The sequence below is a fragment of the Pelodiscus sinensis genome, chromosome 23, assembly GCF_052426305.1.
Source record: "Pelodiscus sinensis isolate ZL-2025 chromosome 23, ASM5242630v1, whole genome shotgun sequence".
Lineage (NCBI taxonomy): Eukaryota > Metazoa > Chordata > Testudines > Trionychidae > Pelodiscus > Pelodiscus sinensis.
Window position 1 is genome coordinate 13,377,718 of NC_143074.1, and position 26,396 is coordinate 13,404,113.

The following is a 26,396-nucleotide window of genomic DNA, read 5'->3' on the forward strand; positions in this document are numbered from 1 at the left end:
CAAGGGGGAAGGAAAGACAGGACCTGCAACATCAGTTCTGGGTCGCTGAAGGATTGACCTACCAGTAGGATGAAACTCCCATGGCAATGGCAACTGCTTAAGGGCCTCTCTGCACTGGTAGCACAGTGCAAAGCAGCAGCAGCACAATGCAACATCAAAGAGATTTTATTTTTGTCCTTAGCCCCCGTGGGTGTAGACAGTAGGGATGTTAGGAAGCATGCAATTGGGTCAGCGTGTAGCTGACAAAAATTTTGTCGGGCACAAAATTAACCGATAAGCAGCTCTGCATTTAAACGAGCTTGAGATCTGGTATGCAAGCACGCTGGCTCAGTCCTGGTTTGTGCTGGGTCTGGAACCTACCCCTGCTGCGATGCTTATGCACCGACTCTCAAGTTCTTTAAATGCAGAGCTGCAGCAGGAGTAGGTGCCACTGCACTGGCTTCCAAAATACTTTATATGCAGGGCTGCTGGGGGGGGCAAGATTGCGTGTAGTAGATAGTGTTAACCGATAAGCATTAGCTCATCGCTTAATCATTTAACTGACTACACTATTACAGTCCTATAGAGCAGTGTTTCTCACAGTTGGCCACAGGCCTACAAGCCCACTTTGAGAAAATTGCAAACCAGACACTCTAGTTTGTTTATATAAAGGCTTCGTAGCCTCAGCGCCTCGCATCTCCCATTGGCTCAGGTTCGCTGTTTACAGCCAAGGGGAGCCACCTTTACATAAACTGTGGCCACAGTCCACTTTGAGAAACACTGGTGTAGCGATATAAAGTTCTTACACACTGCACGGAATCTAAATTGTGTACATCCTCTCTCATAGTTATGGGGAGTGAAAGTCAGTCCAGAATCCAACAGAACCTGCTGGTTCAATGGGAAACATCCAGAAAAGACATATTTAGAAATGCTGGGATACAATTCTTCATGCTCCAGTATCTGGTGGGGTGAGGGAGGGAGGAGGAGCATGGTCCAACAGAGTAAAAGTCAGGAGAACTGTGTTCTTCCCCAATTTTTCCACAGGATCATTGGATCATGGACAAACTCTCACTTAACTTCTACATGTCTTAATGCTAACTTGCTAAGGTACATATTTTTGTCTCTCTGTGAAGAGAGATTTAATATTACATCTCCCCCACTACCTTTTGGAAAAGGAAAACAACCCTCTGTCAAAAGAGAAATCTGTCATTTCAAACAGGACTCTGTTTTTGTGGTTTCGTTGTGGGGGTATTGACTACAGATAACTTCATTGCACTGGATTTTTTGGGTGTGTCTGTATGTTATGGTAAAACACAATGGCTTCATTCACAAAACAAGATTTTACGTAACAGAACGTGCAATAAAAGCGAAGAAAGACAGACAGCAAGAGGTATCTAGAGGAGAACTTACCCCACGCTTTAGGCTCCTGAAGCAGTGGATTTTGGGTTTGGAGGTCATGAACTCGTTGAAGCGATGGGAGAGGGGTTCCTTTTGCTGCTTGGGAGACTGGGGGCCGTTGGGAACAGCAGAGGGTGAGGCAGAGGCAGGGGGAGGAGGAGGGGGCTGATGGGGGGATGTTAAAAGGGACATAAGCTACGTATAAGAGATGGAGAAGTGATAGAATAAAAAACCAAAATAAAAAGATAAAAAAAACACAAAACGAAATAAGCATCAAAAACAATATTCAAAATTCAGGAAAGTAATTGAAACAAATAATTAAATATTTAAAGCCATGGTTCAAAAAAGAGGGAAGGAAAACAGCGTTCAAGATTTGTGTTAAAAGAAGAATGTGATAAAAATGGGAGTTTTAGTAAGTAATGCAATGGAAAGGTAACATGGAATAATTCGACAGAAAGCTCATGCAGATTCTTACATGCAAACTATATTCCCATACGTTACTCTGTGCTAGTTCTGTGGGCTGGTCAGAATAATGCATATGTATATATCTTTCAAATACCTGAATTTACATGGATCAAATTAAGAAGGTACCTTAGTGCCCAGTAGCATTCCTATTATCTGGAAAACAACGTTTCATTCTTCCTGCTTTCAAGTTATCTTTCTCTATGCACACCACACTTATTTAAAAAAAAATGAAGCTACAAATTTACAAGAGAGGTATTAGGCCAGATTCTGCTGTTATATGAGTGTAAACATCAGAGGAGTCAATCTTCCCTTGCCCTGCATTTTGTGTGATCATTTACATCAGCTCAGAGCGAATACACCATTCTGATTCATTAGTGTTCTGCTCTCACTTTGCAATTCCTGTAAATGGCTAGGGAAGGAGAAGGGCAACAGAAAATGAGGTTAACTCAGCGGAGTTCTCTGGTTTTACACTGGTGTAACTGAAAGCAGAATTTTTCTTGTCATCCTGATACAGACCAATAATCCCAGATAAATGTTGCCATGCATCACAGTGTAAAATATGACAATGGAGAGACGAGTTTAATGGATATAAATGATAATATGAGTTAAAAAAATCAGCTGCACTGTAAAGGCTCAGTTAGATGTGCTACAAAAGGATGGGGTACCACCATTCCCCACCCCCAGCTTCCCCAACTGCAGTACCCACAGTACAGACTGAAATGGTCATGCAAAATAAAAAGCTAAGGAAAGTTTTAGAAGTATCAGAATAATGACACTGGAGAGAAGCTGCCCAAAAGTACCAATGTTAGTTAGTTAGCATGCACAGCACTGTGTAAATGCACACAATTCCCAATCTGAATTAGAAACAGAAATGGACCATGGCAAAGACAATTAAAAACATAAGTAAACAAAGAACAACACAATTTAAGAAATATAGAAATAAAAATATCTTACAAGTAAAATATAACAAAAAAGACTATAACAAAACACCATAATAGGACATCAATTTTTAGTTTTCTGAAACTAAAGTTTGTTTCTTTTAGTCTTAAATTAATTGCCAGGATTACAAAACAAGAAAGCCATTAAAGGCTACAAACATACTGACACTGACGATGAAGTCTGAAAGTCAGTACCTTATTTTTCTTGATGAATGGCCACAATTTGCCCTTGGATTTGCCACCAAACTTGGGCTCAGATTTTCCATCACCTCTGGAATTTGAAAGGCTGGTTTCCGAGACAGTGCGTTTCATTGGCTGAGTGAAGTCTTCAAAGTCAATATCTCCTGGTGGTTCAAATCCTGATTTAAATGCTTCTATTACCAGTTGTGAATCCTGAAACAGCACAAATACAAACTATTTGTAAATAAGTTGCAAGCCAATGAAAAAAGCGTTTGCAAACTGAACAGTGTAAGAATAGTGGAGGAAAATGTCTCCTAGTCACAGTGAAGCATGTGACTAAACAATTAGCATAACAAAACCACCCTAATTGTTAATGGGTTTCTTAGCACTAACTCCATCACTCCCATGTAAAAATCTGAGTGCAGTTTACAAAGGTTATTAAGAACAATTGCTTTAACCACCAATATTTTTTTAAGTGGCCAAAGGACTAAGTACCAGCTAAAGAAATGAAGTTTGAAGCACTAGCACCAAATTAAATCTGAAATCAAAGAGGAAACAGGGTTTACTGAAAATTGCAATGAAATGGGAATCAAGAGATCTCAGTTCTTTTCTCAGATCTCTCACTGGGCAGCTTGGACAAGTCACTTTGCCGTGCCTCACTTTCCCTGTTGCAAAATTATGCTTAATCACCTTTATGAAGTTTTTGAGGTCAACAGATGAAAAGTACTTGTTGGTATTCATGTTTATTTCCCTTAAAAATATTAAGACTCCAGTGCTTGAATGTCCTGCTTGCATTAGGTGACTCATAACACCTTTTGCATGCACTCAGGTTCACTAATGGGTATCCACAACAAATCTTGTGCAGTAAAAATCTTCCATTACAGAACCAATATGCTTCCAATTGCAAGCCAGATATTAAAAGGTCTGATAAATGCTGCTGTCTTTAGGAGAACAAAAACATAAATACTAATTAGTTTCTTCTGTTGTGAAAAGCAGTGAGCTCTTCTGTCCATATTGCATTTCTGAATACAATTACCTCATTCACAAACAGGCCACATATTGCTTACAATTATTTTATCTATATATTATCAAATAATAATTAACCAAAACAGTAATGATACATAAGATTCTTATGAATTAGATGTACAACTGCAGCAAAGTTTCAGATGCAAATCCTCTAATTGTTAATGTGCCATTCATAGCAATTACATAAATGCATTTTAATCTAGTGCCTTTTCAAACACACTGGCTGTGATTTTCAAAGGACTTATTTGCAATAATGCACATGGGGGCAGATTTTCAGAATTCTCTCAACAGTCACAAATCTGGCCATATGTGCAAGAGTACTCAGCATCCTGTGCTAGACATCCACTGGCTACTTATTTTGGCACCTAAATGGAAGCTAAGATATTCTGAAATCTGCTCCTACATCATAAATAAAATCTAGCATGTGCAAACTATTGAGCCCCTGTGCAATGGAAACAAACTTTGGTTGAGCCCCTTCACCATATTTTTTAAAAGTGTTCCATGATGAGCCTCCCCTACATGTGTCAAATCTGTAAACACAGAAAAAAATGAAAGAATAATAATTTTCTCCTAACTTCTTTCCTATATATAGGCTTTTCTAGGAGGACGCTCTTAATTTCATCCTATATGGATATTTTCTCTCTCTCTGGTCATCAAAGAAATCACACAATAATCTCTAGAGGGCTCATATGGAAGAGACATAGGAGGATATGCATATATTCAACCTGAATTAAGCAAAAGCAAAAAAACAAAATTTTCAATATCATCTAAGTGCTTTAGAAGGAAAGGTCCCATTGAAAGCTAATGAGATATGTACTCATAAATCTATTAGGTATTCAATCGTCTCCATAAACCTTAGAGGAGTTAATGTAGCTCACTCCCTTTTTATTTATTAGTTTCACTTAGCTTGACATAAAAAACTTGCCTAATTCCAAAGCTCATTAATTATAAGAATAAAAGCAAGAGCTGGGGGGATGGCAAGAAATTTAAAAAATCAGGTTACATTATATTCTCATGCTTTATTCCATCTGTCTGAACCTTTCATTTCTTCTCCTTTAATTATATAATGTTTCTTCCATATTGTCAAAACATCCTACCATTACAATGGAGCTAAAAATAACCAGCTCCTTCTGTGTATCAGACAGAGAGAATGTCATAACAGGATCTCAGAAGTCCATAATAAATTAATCCTATCTACTGCCAGAGCCTCCAGAAGCAAATTTCACACTGGTTCACTTAACAGCCACTGTGGTTTACCCTTGCAATAATGACCTCTGCTTTACTAGAGTTACTACAAAAAGGAATGGGGAAAGTAGCATGCTCCTAGTAAGTTTATTAGAAATTACAGACACAAATTCTATTCCTTGCTAAATCCATGCAACTCCCCATTGATTTTAGAAGGGCTTCTACATGCTGAGAAGGTGGCAGAATAAATTAAGACTGAAATCCTGGCAGTTTTGGAGTTGGACAAGAGACAATCTTTTGGCAGTAGTGAATGTATGTAATAAATATTAAATTTGGTATGTAATGAATATTAAATATGTCCAATATATCCTGGTAGTCCTTAACAGAGAATAATGAAGTGGAAAAAAATGGTTTTCCAGAAGTCTCACAAGGAGAGATCCCAACATGTATTTCAATGCTTGAGAACAGACATGTAGACAAGAATGTTTAATTCTGCTTGAGCTCCTATGTCTCTTGAACATAGTCTCTGAAAATCCATTAGTTGATGGCAAGAAAAGGAATGTGTATACATTTATTTTACTATAAAGCAGCATCTCTATTATCCAGATAGAATCCACGTGGTGAGTGACTTAGCCTTTCTGTAACTGTGGTTTCCTAAATACAAATGTGGATAGAAACGTATTTTTAATGTCTCCACTTTGGCAATTCTAGCCCATCACAGCTCTTCATTTTAATACTTCTCAGTCATCAGGAAAGGAGAGGGATGTGGCATTTTTTATGCAGAAAGTAGCACCTTAGGCCAGATCTATACTAAACTCAAAAGGTCGGCTTAAGGCATGCAACTACAGCTATGTAAATAACGGAACTGGAGTCGGCACAAGCTTGGCACCGTATCCATAATAGGAAATCGACGGGCTCAAATACTCTCGTCAACTTCCCTTACTGCTCGTGAATCAAGGGGTACCAGCGTTAACCGGTGGCACCTTCAATGTTCTATTTAGCAGGTCCTTCCTAGACCTACTAAATCGAATGCCAAAAGATTGATCTCCAGTATGGTAAGTATAGACCTGGCTTAGATGTACTGAAAGAAACATTTGAGCACCATTACTGTCACTGTATTGTAGTGTTTCCTCAAAGTCGTCCGTAAAACCATTTTGAGACGCTGCTAACTGGCTGCGGTCCCCTTGGCTGCAAACGGTGAACCAGAGTCAATGGGAGCTGTGAGGCTCTATGGCTGTGGTGCCAGTAAATAGACACACCGGCGCAGCCAGTTAAGCAGCTTTCTGAAAGTGGTTTCGCGGACAACTTTGAGAAACACTATTGTATAGGTATGCACATACCAGAGGAACAGATGGGATCTAATGGAGTATGAATAGAATGGTAAGACTGCCAATCCCCACCCTCACACAACTCCCTCTGGGGGCTTGCTCAAGTCATGTAAGGCATGTGCAGACTTCTGAAGATCAAAGGCATATTACAAGCAGTTTTACACATCATGCAACCACAACCATGGTGCTTCCTATGGATTCACCTGCCATTTTCCAGCAAAATAAATATAATGCAATTGTGGGTGACAACCTTCGTATTTACACACAGCACAATTGTAGCACCATGAATTGTAGACTTCATAGTTACTGTATGGAACAGTATTATTTCTCTAGAGTGGTATTTGTAATGATAAATGTACTGAATTAGGTACTGTACAAGAAGATCCTCAGTTGAAGTTCACCAAAGAAGTACAAAGTATTTAATACTCCTAAAATTGCACTAGTAATCACATTGCTATCAGCCTCTTAACTTTTTAATGCCAAAAAGGACAAACATTAAAATCTTAAAGATCCTTACATTATCCCAGCTAGAGTTAATTTGAGATACTTGGGCACGCAAGGCAGTGTTGTCCACTCCTTTGACTTTTTTCATGAGTCTCAATATATTTGGTATTTTTGTTAAAGCTCCAATTACTGGAGTCATGTTATTACATGAGAATCTCAGCTTTCATCACCACCAACTTTCTAGCCACCCTGGTTATGTAGAAAGCTAGAAAACATGGCTTAATGGCACCCAAAAGATTCAAGCCCCAAAAGCCAAATAAAAATAACCCGACATATTTATTATTTTTAACAGTCTCATGATTTTTGAGTACTATACTTGGAGTTGGCAATACTATACTACTGTTTGTGATGAAAAGAAGGCGAAAGCCCCTAGCACCTAGGAACGCCTTTCTAACTTCTGCACTGGTTACAAAGCTCAGTCTGACTTACAGCAGGGTTGCTCTTTTTCTGCAAGAACAGGTTTTGATTATTGGCTTGAGTTCCTTTAGTTACAGCAGGGGTCGGTAACCTTTCAGAAGTGGCATGCCAAGATTTAACTTATTAACTTCTATTTACAGATCTGCGTGCCGGGGAGAAGGGACAGTGGGAGGTCAGGGACAGGCTGCGTACAGTGACCATATTTTCTGAACCAGCTGCAGCTAAGGAGAACAGTTTAATTTAAATTATCAAACAGAATAAGCATTTTAACTTTTTCATGTTAGTTTATCAAACTTCATTTTAAATAAAGTAAAATATTAATTTATGTCCAACACAAAATGTTTCAATGTTCTCTTTATTTATGCCAGGGGAGGAGGGACGGTGGGTTAGGAGACACTGACCCACAAAAAAAAATTAGTTGGGGAACCCACAAGTGAAAATAAAAAAGACTCCTCAAAAACCCCCAACCCTCCTGATGTGGCCCCCAACTAAGACACCTCACTCTTCTGGCACTCCAGCCCCACGGGGCAAGGGGAAGAGACCGGGAGAACTGAGGTTCAGGCCTTCCCATAGGTCAGATTTACTTTTCTGGGGTCCCAAGGTTAGAGGATTTTGGGGACTTCCTTAGGCTCAGGGGTGGGGACAAAAATGAGGGGTTCATTGTGCTGGACAGGATGCCAGTGAGTGGGATAGGGATGGGGCTGCAGGATCTGGGTGGGAGATGGGGTGCACAAGGGGATGAGGAGGACAGAGTCTGGAAGGGAGTTTGGCGGCAGGAGAGGGTGTGGGGTGGGGGTACAAGAGGGAGTTTGAGGATGGCAGGAAGTTGGGGGAGTAACACACAAAAGGTAAGAGGGTGAGAAAGCAGCCAAATAGCTGCACATCAAACCCCTTGTGGCTGGTTGATTATTGTGCTCCCAGCTGTGGAAGGGGAATGAACACGAACACTGGTACCTTTCAGGGTTATAATGGAGATTTGTGCTTCGTATGGCAACTATATGGTTCTGAAACTAAGAGTAAAAGAACATTGATTTACTTTTATATGCAGATGTTGAAGCAGCTATTAACTTAAAAAGCCTAACCCAGCAAATATTCAATATCATGGAGGGCAGAGGTCTCCATTGGCCCAGCATGTTTTCCGGCAATCCCAATGAGGTGTTGTTAGTAATTTAGGGGTGAGAACAGGGGCTGGAGGCAACTGACACATGGAAAAGCAATGAGCCCCAGATAGACACAGCTCAGAGCGCTGGGGGAAATAATGAATGAGGGTCTGAGCTGCCAGCAGAAATATGCACTGGCATTAAAAGCAGCTACTTTGATGGAGACCTGGAGGGGAGCATTTTTTAATGGGGAACACCAAGGATTTTTTTGTTGAGGGAAAAAAAAAAGAAACTTGCCCCTTTAAAGGTGGCCATTCCCAAGGGAAAAGTTGTTGACGAAAAAAAAACCCACCAACACGCGCGCCCCAGGGAAAAGTTGCTGAGAAAAAAAAACAGGGAAAAGTTGTTGAGCAAAACAAACCAGTTTATCTTTTTATCAGGAGAGCACGCACTGCCCTTTTAAGGGCAGCCATTTTGAACTCTGATCAGGCATTGCCCTTTTAAGGGCAGCCATTTTGAACTCTGATCAGGCATTGCCCTTTTAAGGGCTGCCATTTTGAACTCTGATCAGGCATTGCCCTTTTAAGGGCTGCCATTTTGAACTCTGTTTTCTGCAGCACACCTCCAACTGCCTCGCCACGGAACACACTTTAAGAAACGCTGCCCTACACCATGCCATGCACCTCTCCTGCCCGCCCCCCTAGCAGGAAGCTGGAGCTGGAGCTCCACCCTACAGCTGCACGGCAATCCTGAGGCTCGAGCCGCAACATGGGTTCTCTGCTGCATGCGGGAGGAGGGGAGAGGGGCATAGCTGAGCTCCCGCCTGCCACAGAAAATCGGCTCGTGTGCCACTTATGGCACACGTGCTGCCAACCCCTGAACTATATGCTATCAACAATTCTCAGTGCATGCAGCCTTGCTTGACTCTGATCTGTGCTGGCTCATTTTAAAATCTGAATCCAACCCAGATCCAGGTAGGCCGACCTGCTCCACACTCAGTATTTACGAGGATGGAGAGGAGAGGGTACAGAAGATAATCTACAATTCTATAGTCTTCCAAGTGAAAAAGCAGCGTAAACTGCCTTTACAGTTCTAGAATACTAGTGGAAGCCGGGGTCTGAAGGACTGTTTGCAATGCAGCCAGCTGAAGTTGTTTAGCTCTGCAAGACAATTGATATGTAAATACAGCTCATGCTGGGATGGGGAAGAATCCGGGGTGTGGTTATGTAAATCCAATTCAGCCAGGGCTGATAGAGGATCAGTTAGAATGGAATGTGATGTATTGTAACTAATTTGGGCTGTTGTGGGGTCACAAACCATGCTACCCCTAAATGTAGGAACTGTAAATTATGACACCAGTACTTGCAGGAGAGATACCATCATAGTAAGTAGTCTCAGATAAACAAGCCTCCCCCTTCTAGAGTTGAGTGTACTGAGTTAGGGGGAAAGGGCTTGAGCCAGCCTGCTTCATGCTTGCCAGGTGTGAGCTGTAAGACTGGTTCAACCTGCCTTTTCCCCCCTTTTTTTAAGGACAGATCTAAATCACGCTCCATTAGGAGTCTTTTTGCTAGTCCAGTGGAAGCTGGAATCTTTTGCCAGCCTAGCAGGTGGCTAAAGAGTTGAAATCACCAAGAGCTGAAGTTACTGGTTTGGCCTGGAGCCAAACCCATTGCAGCCAGCAAGATTGCTGGTGGGAGCGACTGGCAGGTGGCTGGTAGGAACGGCGGTAGGCAGCTGGCAGGAGCAACCAGTGAGCAGCTGGTAGGAGTGGAGGCAGGCAGCCAGCGGAGTGGCTGGCGGGAACGACCAGCGGGCGGCCGGTAGGAGCAGCGGCAGGCGGCCAGCGGAGTGGTTGATGGGAGCAACCGGCAGGCGGCCAGTAGGAGCAGCGGCAGGCAGCCAGCAGAGTGGCTGACGGGAGCAAGCGGCAAACGGTCGGTAGGAGCAGAGGCAGGCGGCCGGCGGAGCAGCTGGCGGGAACAACCAGCAGAAGGCTGGTAGGAGTGGCAGCAGGCGGCCAGCAGAGCAGCTGGTGGGAACGACTGGCAGGCAGCTGGTAGGCGCGGCAGCAGGCGATGCCCACAGACCACAGGAGCAGCACAAAGGTGGCATGGCCTCAGGCTCAATGACTGGAGTCATCAGGGTGATGTGTCAGGTCCGCACTGACTGGATAGAGCTGTAAGTGGGGCGTTTGAAGTGGGGTTCGGAGAATGAAGTGGGTAAATGAATGGAACCCTTACAGTGTTGGACTAGTGAGCCTGATGGGCAAAGGACATTGCTCAATCCGTTTGATCTGGGATAGTTACTCGTGGGGAGGGTTAGGAACTATGTTTGTGGTATTTGTGGTTAATCAGTTACCTGTTGACATCCTTAACGCAGACCCCCCAAAATAGTTCATTTTAGTATTATCCATTTCAGAAGTGTAATTTATATAGGGATTATCAGGGCTCGTCAAACCGCAGCGAGCCCCGCTCACCAGTTGCGCTGTCCAGCGATCTGCGCAGATCACCCGAACCCGGCTCTTCGGGGTTGCAATCTACTCGCCACAGGCAAGTAGATTGCATTATTTGTCGAGCCCTGGGGATTATACCCTACTATGGTCTGGGGTGGATTTGACCCAGTAGATCTCTTCTATCCACCTATGATTGCTGTGCTTTTAATAAGTGAGATATGGTATTCATAGAATCAGAGCTGGAAGAGATCTCAGGAGGTCAAGCCCAGCCCCCTGCCCAAGACAGGACCAATACCAACTAAATCAACCCAGCTAGGGCTTTGTCAAGCCAAGACTTAAAAATCTCTAGAGACGGAGATTCCACCACCTCCCTAGGTAACACATTCCTGTACTTCACCACTCTCCTAGTGTAATAGTTTTTCCTAATATCCAACCTAGACCTCCCCCATTGCTCCTTGTTCTGCCATCCGTCACTACTGTGAACAGCCTTTCTCTAGCCTCTTTGGAACCTCCCTTCAGGAAGTTAAAGGCTGCTATCAAATCCCCCTCACTCTTCTCTTCTGCAGACTAAACAAGCCCAGATCCCTCAGTCTCTTCTCATAGGTCATGTGCTCCAGCCCCCTATTCATTTTGGTTGCCCTCTGCTGGACCCTCTCCAATGCGTCCACATCCTTTCTGTAGTGGGGGGCCCAGAACTAGACACAATACTCCAGATGTGGCCTCACCAGTGCCGAATAAAGGGGAACAATCATTTCTCTAGATCTGCTGGCAGTGCTCCTCCTAATGCAGCCTAGTATATGCCATTAGCCTTCTTGGCTACAAGGGTACTCTGCTGACTCATATCCTGCTTCTCATTCATTGTAACCCCAGGTCCTTTTCTGCAGACCTACTACTTAGCCATTCGGTCCCCAGCCTGTAACAATGCTTGGGATTCTTCCATCCCAAGTGCAGGACTCTGCACTTTTCCTTGTTGAATCTCATCAGCAGGGCTCACTGAACCGCGGCAAGCCCCGCTCGCCAGCCGTGCTGTCCGGTGACGCAGATCACCCGAACCCGGCTCGGTATTTTTCTAATTAAACAAAAATCAGACACATTTAGATATTTTATTATGCCACATTTTCAACCAAGCCATAAAGCTTGAAATATTTCATATAATGTTGAACAAAAGAAAAAAAATCAAAATGTGAGCCATTGGTACTGGGCTTGGAAAGCAAGCACTAAGTAATGATATTGAATCATGGTGTATGTATGGGATGATGAGCAGTGGCTGCAGAACTTTCATGTGTAAAGCTACCTTCCTGGAACTGTGTGTAGGGATCGTTCCTGCCCTATGGAAGTGGTTCCCAATCTTTTTTATACCACGGACTGTGTGCAGGCCTGTTAATTGGCTCCTGCCACAAAGGACTGCAGCTCTGGGTACTGTGCGGGAAATACATGATAGCTTTGTAGCAATGGGATTCCCTCCCGGCAGCAGGATTAAAGATGACACACATAACCCAGTTTTGGCCCCAGACCATCTTGGAATGGCGTATATCAATTGAAAGAGCTACTTCTCCACAGTCTTGTAGGATCACTGGGGCTCATTCACTGGCATCAATGTGGGTTGGTCAAGGAAAGATCATGATGCGCTGGGAACACTGCACTGGACTGAATAGAAAACTGTATTATGTGATCTTCTTTCCAGACCAGAAGATTCCAATAGTGGATGTGCAAATGTCCACTTTGCCAATCTCTTGCTCCTGTGGCTCATGAAGCCTTACATGGGGTGCCTAGACAGCAGCAAGGAGCACTTCAACAGGCTCAGCAAGTGCCAAATGACTGCTGAAAATGCCGTTGAAAAATCACTGGTGCTGCCTTTTTGAAGGTTAGACTACAATGAAGACATTATTCCAAGGGTCATAGCATCCTGCTATACTCTGCATAACATTTGTGAACTGAAAGGAAAAAAGTTTCCCCAGGGGTGGAGTGCTGGGGTGGATCAGCTTTTCAGAAGCCCATTATCAGGGCAATTAGAGGGGTCCAAAGGGAAGGGTACTATTCTAATCAGGGAGGTTTTGAAGGAGCATTTTGACAATGAGGCCCAGTAATGTGTCAGTAATCTGATGAACTTGGCCAGGCAATATTTTCTTGCTGCCTTGAATGACCCCTATAATGCTTAACAGATTTATTGGAGCATAAGCTTTCGTGCACAAAGACCCACTTCATCAGATGCATCTTACAAAGTGGGTCTTTGCCCACGAAAGCTTATGCTCCTGTTAGTCTAGGGTGCCACAGGATTCCTCGTCGCTTTTGCAGATTCAGACTAACATGGCTACCCCTCTGATATCCTATAATACTTGTTTCCTGAGGTTTAATTGTATTGAGTAAATGTTCCTATGTGTGCGTGATATAAATAAAAACTTATTTTGTTTCAAAGGCTACACTTTAATTAAAGGATAAGACAGGGGACATGGTAATGAGGAACAGTTTTTCAGTCAAGACTCTCCAATTGTGTGTAACTCTAGCTTTCAACATGAAACAAGACTCTAGGGGTGGAGAGCAAGTGGTTCTGAAACAGAATGGGAATATGCAAGGAATGCATTGAGGGAGTTTGAGGAGGGCATGGATGGCACTCTATATTAGCTGTAGGGAGAGTCATTCCTGGTTGTACCTCAGACTGCAGGGCCATGAGGGACCTGAGTCTCTCTGCCTGGCCCTCCAGCAGCTTTATCATTCACTCTTGTTCATCTATCATCCACTCCTGACCTGTGTCCTTTCCAGGCTATCCAACCTGAGGTTTTCATTAACGGGGTGTTTTATGAAGAGGGTCACTATGGGCAGGGCTCAACAAATAATGCAATCTACTTGCCTGTGGCGAGTAGACTGCAACTTGGAAGAGCCGGGTTCGGGCGATCTGCGCATGCGCAGAACGATCTGTGCATACGCAGATTGCTGGACAGCGCGGCTGGCGAGCGGGGCTCGCTGTGGTTCGGCGAGCCCTGACTATGGGTATGTCTACACTGCACCGTTAGCTTGAAATAAGCTATGCAATTTGAGCTGCACAAATTGCATAGCTTATTTTGAGGTAATTTCAAAATAAAGCACTATTGCAAAACATCCCTTAACCCTTGTGGAACGAGGGTTACAGAGACACCGAAATAGCGCGCCCACTATTTTGAAATATATTTTTAAATAACATGCTGCTTTAAAGACGCGGAATAGCTGTTTTAGGATGCTGAAATAGTTCCGTGGTGCAGACGTAGCCTATATGTGCTTAGGGAGACTATTTGGAATACTGCCATCTTTTTGGACAGATTTGGGTAATTGAACCTGATATGTCACTCCTGAGGGTAACCCATAATTGAAGGGTCCATCGCCTGCATATGAACAATTTCACACCAGGGCTGTATGTTACTCACCTGTGTATACTGGTTCCTGCAGAAATAACTGCCATTTGACCAAGCAAAATTTTCTACAACAGAGAGACAGAAGGCAGCTCTACCAATGAACCTTTGGCAGAGGATTGCAGGGTACCACGCAAAAGTTTCCTATGGAAGATTTCCATGACATCCCAAAGTACATAAATAAACTTTTCCTTAGGACCCCCAATGCACTGCTGCATAGGCTTTATTGTTAATTTCTATCCTTTATCCCTCCTCTAGCATCTACTAAAGTATATAAGACCTCAGTCTCCTATCACTATGCAGTATCAAAGCAAAATGCATGCTTGCCTCACTTTTTTTATGTGAGCCAGAGCCTAGGTCTGGCAAAATCCCTTCAGAGTCAAAAACAGGTTCTGGCTTGCCATGCCACTGGACAGTTCTGTTTCAAGTCTCACCTGCTCCTCCAATTCCACTTCCTCATTCACCACTTTGTCCTCAGGGTTAAACTCACTGGTCACTGCTTCCAGTCTCCCTGAAGTATCCACAGTGCTCTTGGCAATGGCAACACCATGAAGGATGGCATGTAGCTCCTTGAAGAAGCAGCATGCCTTTGATGCTGCACCAAAACAACAAAAGCCTCCCTCTCCCTTACCTTTTGGTATGCCTACCACAGTTCCTTGACCTTAGCACAGCACTGCTGCCTGCCCCTTTTGTGTCCCCGTCCTCCATGTCACGAGCAATATACCCATGAATAGCTAATTTTCTACAACTTCAGCGAAGCTGTACCTGCAAAGCCTCCTCTCCCCATAGACCCAGCAGATCCAACAGCTCTGCCAAACTCCATGTGGGAGCCCATTTGTTGCAGAAAGTCAGCATGGTCACTTGGGAAGATGCTGCGTAATAGTCTATGCCATCCACACAGGAAGTGAAAAGTTTAAAAATTCCCAACATTTAAATGGGTGAGTGCCACATGCCTGCACCTGCAGGTCAGCAAAGTTCAAACTGCTAACCAGAGCAGTCATGATGAGCGTTGTGGGACATCTCTTGGAGGACAATTAGAGCAAGTGCTGTCTACACTGATGCTGCATCACTTTAATTATGTTCCAAAAAGTTCTATGCCTTTTATTGAGGTGGTGTAGCAACAGAGTTATATCGGTGAGAAGAACATTTCAGTGTGTGCACCTCCTCTCTTTTGCTAACAAAAGATGACTTTGCTGACACCAGCCCTAACAGTCATACCTTTAAAAAACATCTTATTTAAATATAGCCGAACAAAACATTTATGTATAAAATGCATGTTAATGGAGTAAACTTTATTAAAGAAACTTTTCCTTCTTACAAGACAAAGGACCCTATGGATTGCTAAACAAATACATCTGCAAGAAGAACAGATTCTTCTCTGTAACAAGACAAAGCAACTATCTTTCATAAAATAAAACATGCACTAGAGCTACCTATCATTAGTTAACACCTGATAGAATAGTGTTTCTCAAAGTGGAGCATGAAACCCCTTTGAGAAATCTGTTAACTGGCTGCTCCTGTTAACTGGCTACTCCACACCACGTCCCACGGCACTCCTTGGCTACAAACAGCAAAATGGAGCCACGAGGCTCCATGGCCACAGCGCCGGTAAGGTAAACACACTGGAGCGGCTAGTTAACAGGTTTCTTAAAGTGGTTTCACAGACCACTTGGAGAAACACTGACACAGAGAAACGCCTCTTCTATGCACCAACTGGTTTGGGTGCAAGTTTTGTGTTTCAAATGCTTTCTTAACAATGTAGCAGATTGTAAGCAATTTGTGGCAGGGACCATCTTTATATTCTGTGTTCATACAGTGCCTACCACAGTAGGATTCTAGTTCCTGACTCGCACTTCTAGGTTTTAATATACAACTAATAAATAATGAAAAACACAGGACAAATAAGAAGATAGAACATGCAACACTTACATTTTTCTGATCAATTGATTCTGCTGCTTTTGTTATTCCATCCAGACACTTCCCGATTATGGGGATCACCTGGCGGTCCACTTCTGCATACGTTTTCATGCATTCACCTATCCTCACTATCCTCCTTTCTTCCATCTCTTGTATTTTCTGAAACATTTAATTTTGATCAAACATAAAAAATTATTTCACAGTTTCTATTAATGTTAATTTCTGCAACAAAACAGCTTCTGTTATATTGTATAAATAAGACTTCAAACGCAGAGAAATTAAGATGATTATTCTCATGTACTGTATGGTTCATAGTGATATCAGAGATCAAAGAATGGCCTCAGAGTAAACTCCACATTATGTTATAGGATTTACATCAGGTCTTCACATCAGAGGCGTCCTACTGAGCGCTATGCAAAGCCTCTGTCTTAGCCTGAGGAAAAATCAGAAGAAAAACCAGAATATGTTCAATATTTTACAGAACTTCGATATCTGTTCCTCTGATCTCTGATTTAGGTCACGGGAAAACTTTGTTGCATATTTTTGTTTTTACGGATTATAATAGGAGGCACAGGGTGTGTCCAGGTGCATATCTCATGTTGCAACATAAGACTTGATAGAGCACTAACTGATAAGAACCCACCTCTCCCATATGCATTTTTTCCTATTAAATTTATGAATCAACAGAAAAAATAAAACAATCACAGGAAAGAACACACTGATATTCTTTTAAAAATAGAACAGCTCTCTGAATGCTTGAATGCTATTTTAACACATAGCATGGGAATTTTCTGGAGCACTGATAACGCATGGGCACGTAAACTGTGCTTAGCCAAGGATATATGTTCAATTCAATGCACTTACCAGATCCAAAGTTTATGTTCTCTAAAGGCCTAAGAGGACATTTATACAAGGCCTAGGGATGCCATTTTCATTTATAACACAAGGTATCTTGGAATAATTTATCCCAGCCATTGGCTTAAAGGACCATGAAGGAAGAGGGCAGCAATTTTAACTGAAAACTTCAAATTATAAATGAGAACATGCCTGCTTCCTGCACAAATCCTAATAACTTCTGAAGAGCTTGTAAATATAAACATATTTCAGTTTTGAACAGCTACATTTTTCCTGTCCACACCTTCTATTTATACAGGTTGGACCTCTCTGGTCCGCATCCTCAGGACTGAACAGTTCCTGTCAAGGCTGTTCTCCACACACACACTCTGAGTGCAGCATGTAGGGACTTTCAAGAGACCTTAAGAATACTTTGCCTCTATAGGCTTCTGCATAAAACCTTCCCAAGATCACAGATTTCCTGGCCTTGGGTGATAGCTGCCACCACTCAAGTGAGAAAAATGCCTTTTCTTCTTGAACCCCAGAAGAAAGCACTTGAGGACTGCTTCCAGAGGGATAGCCCAAGCTCTTTTACCACAAGAGAGCTTGAAAAAAAAGAGAAAACAAACCGCAATATCTCATAGCTGACCTCCCAGTCTTAGGCATGGATACACAGACCTTCTATCACCTTAAAAAAAGGTGATTTTATTAAGAAAACAAAAAGATATATTTGATAATGCATACTTAGTTACTAGGTATTTTAAAGCAACTGAGAAAAGAACAATCTAGAAACAGAGAAATGTCATACCTGGGATACAGCTTACAGTACAGCGTGATGTGGAAGGTAGCGTATGGATTTAGCATAGAGAAGTTTAACCAAATGACAAAACAAAGAAAATAACCTGATCGTGTCTAAATAGACATTTCCCTATCTACTCATAATCCATGATTCAAGGTCCAGTCCATTTCCATGCCTAGTATTCTTTGTAGGCATGGTAGTTCTGCCCGATTCAATTCATCTTGTTCCCCCAACTCCTAGCTTAAAAGTCACACAAAGAAGAACAGCAGGCAGGTATTCCCTTCATTTCAAATGTCAACATCTTCCCACATTGGCTCTCCTGGCTCCTTGCCAACACCTCCTGAGTTTAACCCTTTGGTTACTGGATGCTGGGATGTTCAGAAAAGGCCAGTACTTTTCCTATCCATCACAGTCCCGAACAAGGGAATTTGCTGGACCAGGGGAGGTCCCCTGCTACCAGCCCCTCAGCCCACCATCCCTTTCCACTGTCGACCCCAGCCACCTCTCCACCAAGCTGCTGTGCTGCTGTGGCCCTGGGAACCCAGGCTGCCACGTCCCTGGCCCCGCTACCAGGGATGTCGCGGCTGCCACATCTCAGACCCCTGCCCAGCTACCTGGGTTGCCATGGCTGCTGTGGCCCCAGCCCCACTACCAGGGCAGCTGCAGCTGCCAGATCGCCAGGCCCACTACCAGAGCTGCTGAAGCACTAGCTACACTACCAGGGCTCTAGCCCTGGTTCAAGCCCCAGCCCTGCCAGGCTCCAAGCCAGCAGCCCTCTTGCCACTGGGGCTTCCCAGCCAGGACTCCTTGGCCCAGGAATATCCATGATCCTGCCAGACCATGCATGTTGCTGGACCAGAGCATCCCAGTTTTGGGAGGTCCAACCTGTAGTACAATTACAATGGAATAGTCATTTAAAACACTCAGTCCATTGCATTAGTCAACCTCTGTTCAGACATTTCAACCAAGATTTTCAGCTTGTATAAATAGGCATAACTCTGCTGACTTTTATGTTATCAGTCCTCACTGCTGAGGATATTTTAGTACATGAGTTTTCCCTCTGTACTGTCTTCCTTAGCCATCAACTGAAATTTTTTGTAAATTTAATCACACTGTAAAAATTTGCCTCCTTGCCATGCATTAAGCAGCAAGCTTCACAACAGTCCGCCAGGGCAGATAAAGATCCCATTCCCTACCCTGGAGTATGTCTCTATCTTGGCTTATGTTCCTACTGGGACACTGATTGGCTTGTTACTCCACCCTTTACACCTGTGTGAGGGCTGGGCCAAGGGTTAACCCTCTGTTTGTTGGAACTCAGAAAGGACCTGCAGAGGGAGTGATTTTCTGTTGGTGAGAATTCATCCCACCTCCCTTTGCACACCCTATGATTACACTCTTCCTAATAGGCTGCCAGTATAGAAACCTTCCCTCCAGCAAAGGACTGGTCATAGTTTCTAACAGTTCTCATCTACAAGAGAGAGGCATGAACAATGCTACAAGATGCCTCCTTCTGGCACAGCAGCTCAAGACCTACCATGAAAGCCTGACCGCACTGAAGTCAAAGCTTCTGTTGAATTCAGTGGAGCCACCCCATAACTCTGGTCCTTGACTGGCCATGGCACTGTCCTGTTGCTCAACATTAATGTGGTATAAATCTAAACATCTTTGAAACGTACGTTTGAAAACAGGTCACACAGGAGCACGAGGATTTATAGAGGATAACACTGTCCATTTATTCCTGCCCCGACAATGAAAACAGTACTCTCATTCCCCAGCTGCATGGATGTAGAGAGTAACAGAACCAGAGTCTGAGTAATGTCATGAGGCTTGCCCCTTCCTGCCATGCCAGCTAGCAAACGCCCACTTCCAACATTATTAATCAGTCTGGTAGCTAGCCCAGAGATAAGAGAGTTTAATGGACTGAGCACCATAACATCTCTTTGGAGTCATGGGCACTGTTGCTCCCACCAAAGAGAGCAACTATTTCTTTTATAAATCCTGGGTTGCTGCATTGCGTCCAGTATCTGTTACCACAACAGTAGTATCACAGAATTGAACTGGTATTGCAGAGCAAAGAACTGGTGTCACAGAATTCAGCTGCTTACCAATGCATTGCACTGTATCTAGTCAATGTAGCCACTCCAAGAACATAGACTGCTGTAAGTCAGTACTGTAAGATCTCACCTGGAAAATGTTTGGTATGTGTGTGTGATAATGTTCATGTTGCTCGTGGTTAAATTTCTGAAGACTGGATGAGTATTCTGCTTTGCTGTCTTCTGCCATTTGATGTCGTATTTGGGCTTGCTGTCTTGCCTGAGGAAAAGCCAGAGATAATTATATTTTACGCTATTTGGAGGTACATTGAATATTTGCACATTTTTCACTTTCACTGTCTCCTTATTCATTCTCCTCCTCCATTACATCTTACCTGCTCCAAGTAGTTGTTCTAAATTTGTACTGCCAAAATTCATAGTCCTTATTTTGACCTCTAAGAATGTACTCTGTTCTTTGAAGGAACTTACCTTTTCTATATACTGTGAATAGTTGGACCCAATCCCCTAAACCTTCTGTGCTTTGAGATCTCATTGAAATCAATGGGAGGCAGGCACTTGGAGAACTTGCAAGACCGTACTCTTTAGAACTGCGTTCCTAGTTTGACTAAGGAGATAATGGTTATTGTGGCCTACATATGCCTTCGCTTCTGACATCTCCACTTGTTTTCATTCTTTATTATATAAAAGAAGAAATCTAGTGCCATAGCTGTAATTTTACTGCTCAACTTATTTCCTCCAATTTCTGTGCTCCAGTTTATGTTTGGGCAGCTGATCTCTCCCCTCTTACAAATGTTACCACTGTGCACATATTTAAATTCTATGATCATCCCCTTATTTCCATAACAAGACAGTCACAGCTGTAGTGCCACTGCCTCCCTATCCTTAATGAAAATTGGTTTATGAATGTGAATATGCATAACTGAAAGATCCTTTATGCAAAACAGGTCATGTCACATGTCATTTTAAAAACTGTAATCTGCTGAATCTGTGTATCTATTTCTGTGCATGCATCTTTCTTGGATGTGAAGTTAAAAATATTAAGTGGGAACTATAGTCTAGTAAAAGCCATTAGTGATACTTTAGGAACTTAATGCCTCAGTGGTCAAGTTAACAACCTGTAAATAGTTTTGTTTTTCCTGTAAGACCAAACTGTGATTGATCCTAGAAAGATATGTGACTATGCCACCTAATATTGGAATCCATCTTGAATCTGGTATTTTTCCATGGGGATGGGGACACTAAACAAAGAGTTCCCACCCCGGGGAAAGTCTATTTAAGGAATGGAAAGCAATCAGACTTTTGTACTCATCTGGCTTTTGAAATTGCCTTCCTACTTGAAGAGGCTACACATAAAGAAACCTGAAAATGAAGAACTCTAAAGACACAGACTGCTGTAGCCACAGGCCAAAGAGAAAAACAAATCAACTCTGCCTTGAAGCATTTTACCAGAAACAGGGATGAGGGCGAGGAATATATTTTGCATGTAACAAGTTTCTCAGTGTATTAGAATTAGCTGACATGTTTTGTTTATTTTGGTGTAGCAACTTATTTTGATCTGTCTGTTTTCACTTGCAATCACTTAAATCCTACTTTTTATACTTATAAAACACTTTTGTTTATTATCAAGACCAGTGTAACCACTGTGCATATCTCTTTTTCATTGAGGGCAAACTTATAAGTTCTCTCTGTGTAAAACTTTTATACCAAGGAAGACAGCTTTATTTAGGGTTTTGTTCCTTTTGGGGGGCTGAGTTCCTGGGTGGTGTCAATGGTCTTATAGCTGAGCCCCTCCAGAGCTGAGCTGGTTGCTCTGCTGGGAGGTTATTGCCCCAACTCTGTGCCTTGGCTGAGGGAGACCAGAGATTCTGGCCCAGCAGGACAGGGTGGTGTGGCACCCCAAAGTGCAGGGTTGGTGACCTGAGTGATGTGACCAGCACACAGGGTGACAATCTCAATGGGACCCCTGTGATTCAACCCATCACATATAGCACATCCAGGACTCTCCTCTCTTCCTTACATTTGAGCGTTTCTTTACATATATGGTTAGTTTTCACTTCACCCAGGCCCTCTCAAATGTTTTCTGCTTTCCTATGAACAATTTATTTCTCTGTTGGTCAGCAAGGGTGGGTTTTTTTCTTCCCCACTTTGGAACTAATACCATAATGTGGGAATTCTTTGTGTGTATGATCCCATCATGCTCCTCAATGCTTCAGCATTTATCCAGATGCACTTCCTTGAGTGACCCTTTCCTTCATATTTTTTGCTTTCTCTGGGTATGTCTAGACTGCATCCCTCTGTCGACAGAGGGATACAGATTAGGCTGATTATGCCTCCTGCAAGGAGATTTACAGGATCTGTCGAAAAAGGCTTTCTTTCTCGACAGATACCCCTCTAGACTGCCGCTTTTTTGCCGACAAAGTGCTGAGTCGGCAAAATGCGGTGGCCATTTTTATGCAAATTAGGCGCAGGATATTTAAATCTCATTTGCAATGTCGATTTGCATCCCTCTGCTGAGAGATGCAGTCTAGACATACCCTCTCTCTCTTCTTAGATTCTTCTTCTTGAGACCCTCTGTCATTTGTTACACAGTCCAATACTATGTTCCTCTCTGTCTATCCCATCTGTTTATTTTAGCTGCCTTTGCCTTCTTTGCTGTTGGCCTTTGAACAGAATCCCTCCCTCCTCCATCCCTCACTCCACATGCTTTTGCCTCCTATCCTGTGTTCACCTGTTAAAACTCTCTCCTGATTTCTGTTCTCTCAGGCATTGCACTGTTGCCCATCCTGTTATGACACAGTGCAGCTCATCTGCATATGCTCTCATCTGTTCCAAAAAGAGTCTCATGTCCCTGGACCAAATGTTGGTCTAGTAAATGGGAGTTTTGTCAGTGGGATAAAGATTTGGCCAAGTACACTAAACCCTCATGTCAGACTAGCTCTCTTCAGGCATCCAGCAGTGCTCCTAATCTGACACTTTTTACCTAACCCTTAGTGAAGAGCTGAGAATATTTTTAGAGACTGCAAATTTTAAGATTCATTCCTAAAATACTGCCAGGTTTGATCACTCATTCCTCTCGCAACAATCCTATTAAAACAGTTCAGAAATGGGCTATTCTGTGAACTGTTCCAGGCAGACAATAGTTTCCTGACAATAAATCCACATAAAATAACAAATCATGAAACATTTTATGCATGATAAATGGAAAGTAGCAAATTGGGCCACAAGGTTTCAGATCTCCTCTTGCAGAGGAATGAATCTGTTCCTCATCTAGCCATCCAGCTCACAGATATCATCTAATTATTTATTTCAGCTCAGTTCTGCAATTTCTTTTGCAAGCACATTTGACTGTAAAACTTTCCTGGTTTCATTTTATCATTGTTTCATGAAGTGATTTAGGAAACCCAGTGAGAACACATTGGGAATGATGTTCCTGCCAAGAGCCAAAACAGTAGGATTAAATGAAAAATACTATAATTATAAACAGATAAGTGAACTAAAGCAAAGAAAACATCCATATGAGATGCTTCCAAGATTATTCTACTTTCTTTAATTATGGTAAGCAGGCATGTATGTCTTTAGTGATTTCACTGCATATAAATAAAATTCCTGGAGGCCAGTTAAATTGCTTTTCTACATGACAGCTACATTATTTATTATACACGCATGCACATTTGCATAAAATTTGACTAAGGAAACATTATTGCCACATTTTTACACTGAACAAAATATAAAAATGAAGCCACCCACACAAAAATCTGCCAGACTATAACTAATGTAAGACTGCCCCTTCCCCTACATCTTACTCCAGCTGCTTTAGATCAATATTCACTTATTAATCCCATTCTGTACAATCATCTAAGAGCAATCCATTGTTTAAGTTCTGTAGCCAGCCCCATTCTGTTTATGGAAGCAGTCATTATCTGACTTCATTGTTGAAACAAAAGACAAGTAATAGGACAGATTTAGGACCCAATCCTGCAAATCACTCCCACAAGGAGACCCATTTGTTTGCAGGACTGGGCCATGGCTTTTAAAATGAGTGTAACGGGCCCAAAATAAAAGAACACAGCAGAGGAGGAACAGAAACGGTTACATTCCAAAATGAGAATTCCTATCTGAGGGTATGTCTACACTACAAAGTTAGTTCGAACTAACTTAGTTCGAATTAGTTAATTCGAACTAAGCTAGTTCGAACTAACGCGTCTAGAACTAAAAACTAGTTCGAACTAGCGTTTTGCTAGTTCGAACTAGCAAGTCCACATTGAGTGGACTCTGAACAGGGCTTAAGGATGGCCGGAAGCAGTGCCGGCAGGGCATAAAAGGAGGACTTAGAGCATGGAGATGCTGTCTCAGGCTAGCTGAGGGCTGCGCTTAAAGGGTCCCGACCCCCACCCCGGACACACAGTTCTAAGGGGTGCCCCGCTTGCAAAGAAGTTCTGGCTTGGAGTGCCCTGAGTGCCCACACTGGGCACATCACACCACTCGGCCATCAGCCCTGCTGCACTTGCCGCAGGCTGCCATCTGGGGAGAGGGGGCAATTGGGGGGCTGCAGGAGAGCTTCCACCCCCAGAAGCCCGCAGAGCCAGCCCAGTCCTCCCCATCGGGGGCTCGTACCCCATTCCTCCCTCACCTCCTTCCACTTACCCTTCCTTAGCCCCCCTTCTTATTGATGTACAAAATAAAGATAACGTTTCTTCCAACATTGACTCTGTCTTTATTGAAAAAAAACTGGGGGAGACTGGGAAAAGGAGGTGGGAGAGGGGAAGAGAAAGGTTGGGAGAGGGGAGGGCAACTAACATGATCAGGGGTTGGGAACAGGTCCCAGATGAAGAGAGGCTACAGAGACTGGGACTGTTCAGCTTAGAAAAGAGGAGACGGAGGGGGGACAGGATAGAGGTCTCTAAAAGCAGGGGTTGGGTGGAGAGGGTGCATTCAGAAAAGTTCTTCCTGAGTTCCCATAAAGAAGGACTAGAGGACACCAAAGGAAAGGAATGGGTAGCAGGCTTGAAACTAGTAAGAGAAAGTTGTTGTTCTTGACAAAGCAAATAGTTAACCTGTGGAACTCCTTGCTGCAGGAGGCTGTGAAGGCTACAACTAGAACAGAGTTTAAAGGGAAGTGAGATAAAGTGATGGAGGTTGGGTCCATGGAGTCCTATTAGCCAGAGGGTAGGAGTGGTGTCCCTGCCCAAAGTTTGTGGAAGGCTGGAGAGGGATTGCACGAGACAAATGGCTTGGTCATTGTCTTCGGTCCATCCCCTCCAGGGTCCCTAGGGTTGGCCTCTGTCGGCAGACAGGCTACTGGGCTAGATGGACCTTTGGTCTGACCCAGTACGGCCATTGTAAGCTCAGGGCTCAGTGTCGGGGGTCTCAGTGGACCCCCTTGATTTTCATGCACACCTGGTCCTGGGTGGCCAGGCTGGCAGCTCTCCTGCCCTAGACGGCCACTTTCCTGTGCCTAGTGCGGAGATCGTGGACGAGGTCCACGATGTCCGCACTAGCCCAGGAAGGTGCCCGCCTCTTGCGGTCCAGGGCAAGCTCCCGGGAGCCGCCAGCCTGGTCCCGGCAAGAGGGGGTGGGCTGGGGGGCATCGGGTGGGTGGCTCTGTGCCGTGCCAGGTGCAGGGTCTGCTGGCTGGGTGCTGGCAGGCTTGCACCTGGCACGGGCACCGTAGCCAGCCCGTGCCCCTTTAAGGGGTCCGGGGCCGGGAGGGGGGCATAGAGTTTCCCTGGTGTTGGCCAGAGTGGCCACCAGGGAAACCTGGGGAGGGCTAGCCTCCCACTAGTTCGAACTAAAGGGCTACACAGCCCTTAGTTCGAACTAGCTAGTTCGAACTAGGCGTTAGTCCTCGTAAAATGAGGTTTACCTAGTTCGAACTAAGCGCTCCGCTAGTTCGATTCAAATTCGAACTAGCGGAGCGCTAGTGTAGCACCTATTAAAGTTAGTTCGAACTAACGTCCGTTAGTTCGAACTAACTTTGTAGTGTAGACATACCCTGAGAGCCATAATAACATTATTATTCCTCCTCACCTTTTTTGATGCATTGGGCAAGCTCAAAACATTTTAAATGTTTCTCCATTGAACTATTTTTTTATCTTAAAATATAAAAAGCCTAGATTATTAAAAATTATTACTACTAACATCACTACTTTAGTATTAACAGAGTTATGTTTTATAGCTCTGTTCTTGTACTCCAATGGGAGTTACAGAATAATGAAAATATGCATTGGGGACACTACATTTCAGATTCAGAATCCTAACAGATGCAGTAGTCTAGAACTGTAGGCAATGAGTCACACAGTCACACTGGGGATTAAATTATCATAGGAGTGATTCAAAATGAAATGCACAGCAAATAAAATAAAAAAACTATTTTTTTATCCTTTACTGCTCATTTATACAAAGAGATGGAGTTCTTCCTGCTTCCTTTTACATTAGAA

The 26,396-nt window shown here is 43.3% G+C and overlaps 1 protein-coding gene across 22 annotated transcripts in view; it reads right to left on the reverse strand.

Annotated features, from left to right (window-relative positions):
* FNBP1 (formin binding protein 1) overlaps positions 1-26,396 on the reverse strand; it is a 169,831-nt gene that overhangs the window by 39,348 nt on the left and 104,087 nt on the right. For 13 of the 22 annotated variants that reach the window (XM_075905365.2, XM_075905380.2, XM_075905364.2 and 10 more), the window contains 4 exons: positions 20,090-20,218; positions 16,285-16,431; positions 2,976-3,173; positions 1,390-1,572 (listed from right to left, as the gene is read on the reverse strand). In XM_075905365.2, coding sequence (XP_075761480.1) covers positions 1,390-1,572; positions 2,976-3,173; positions 16,285-16,431; positions 20,090-20,218 — 657 coding nt within the window. Of the gene's footprint in view, positions 1-1,078; positions 1,082-1,389; positions 1,573-2,975; positions 3,174-16,284; positions 16,432-20,089; positions 20,219-26,396 lie in introns of all 22 variants that reach the window. The other 9 variants (XM_075905368.2, XM_075905373.2, XM_075905372.2 and 6 more) reach the window with 3 other exon arrangements.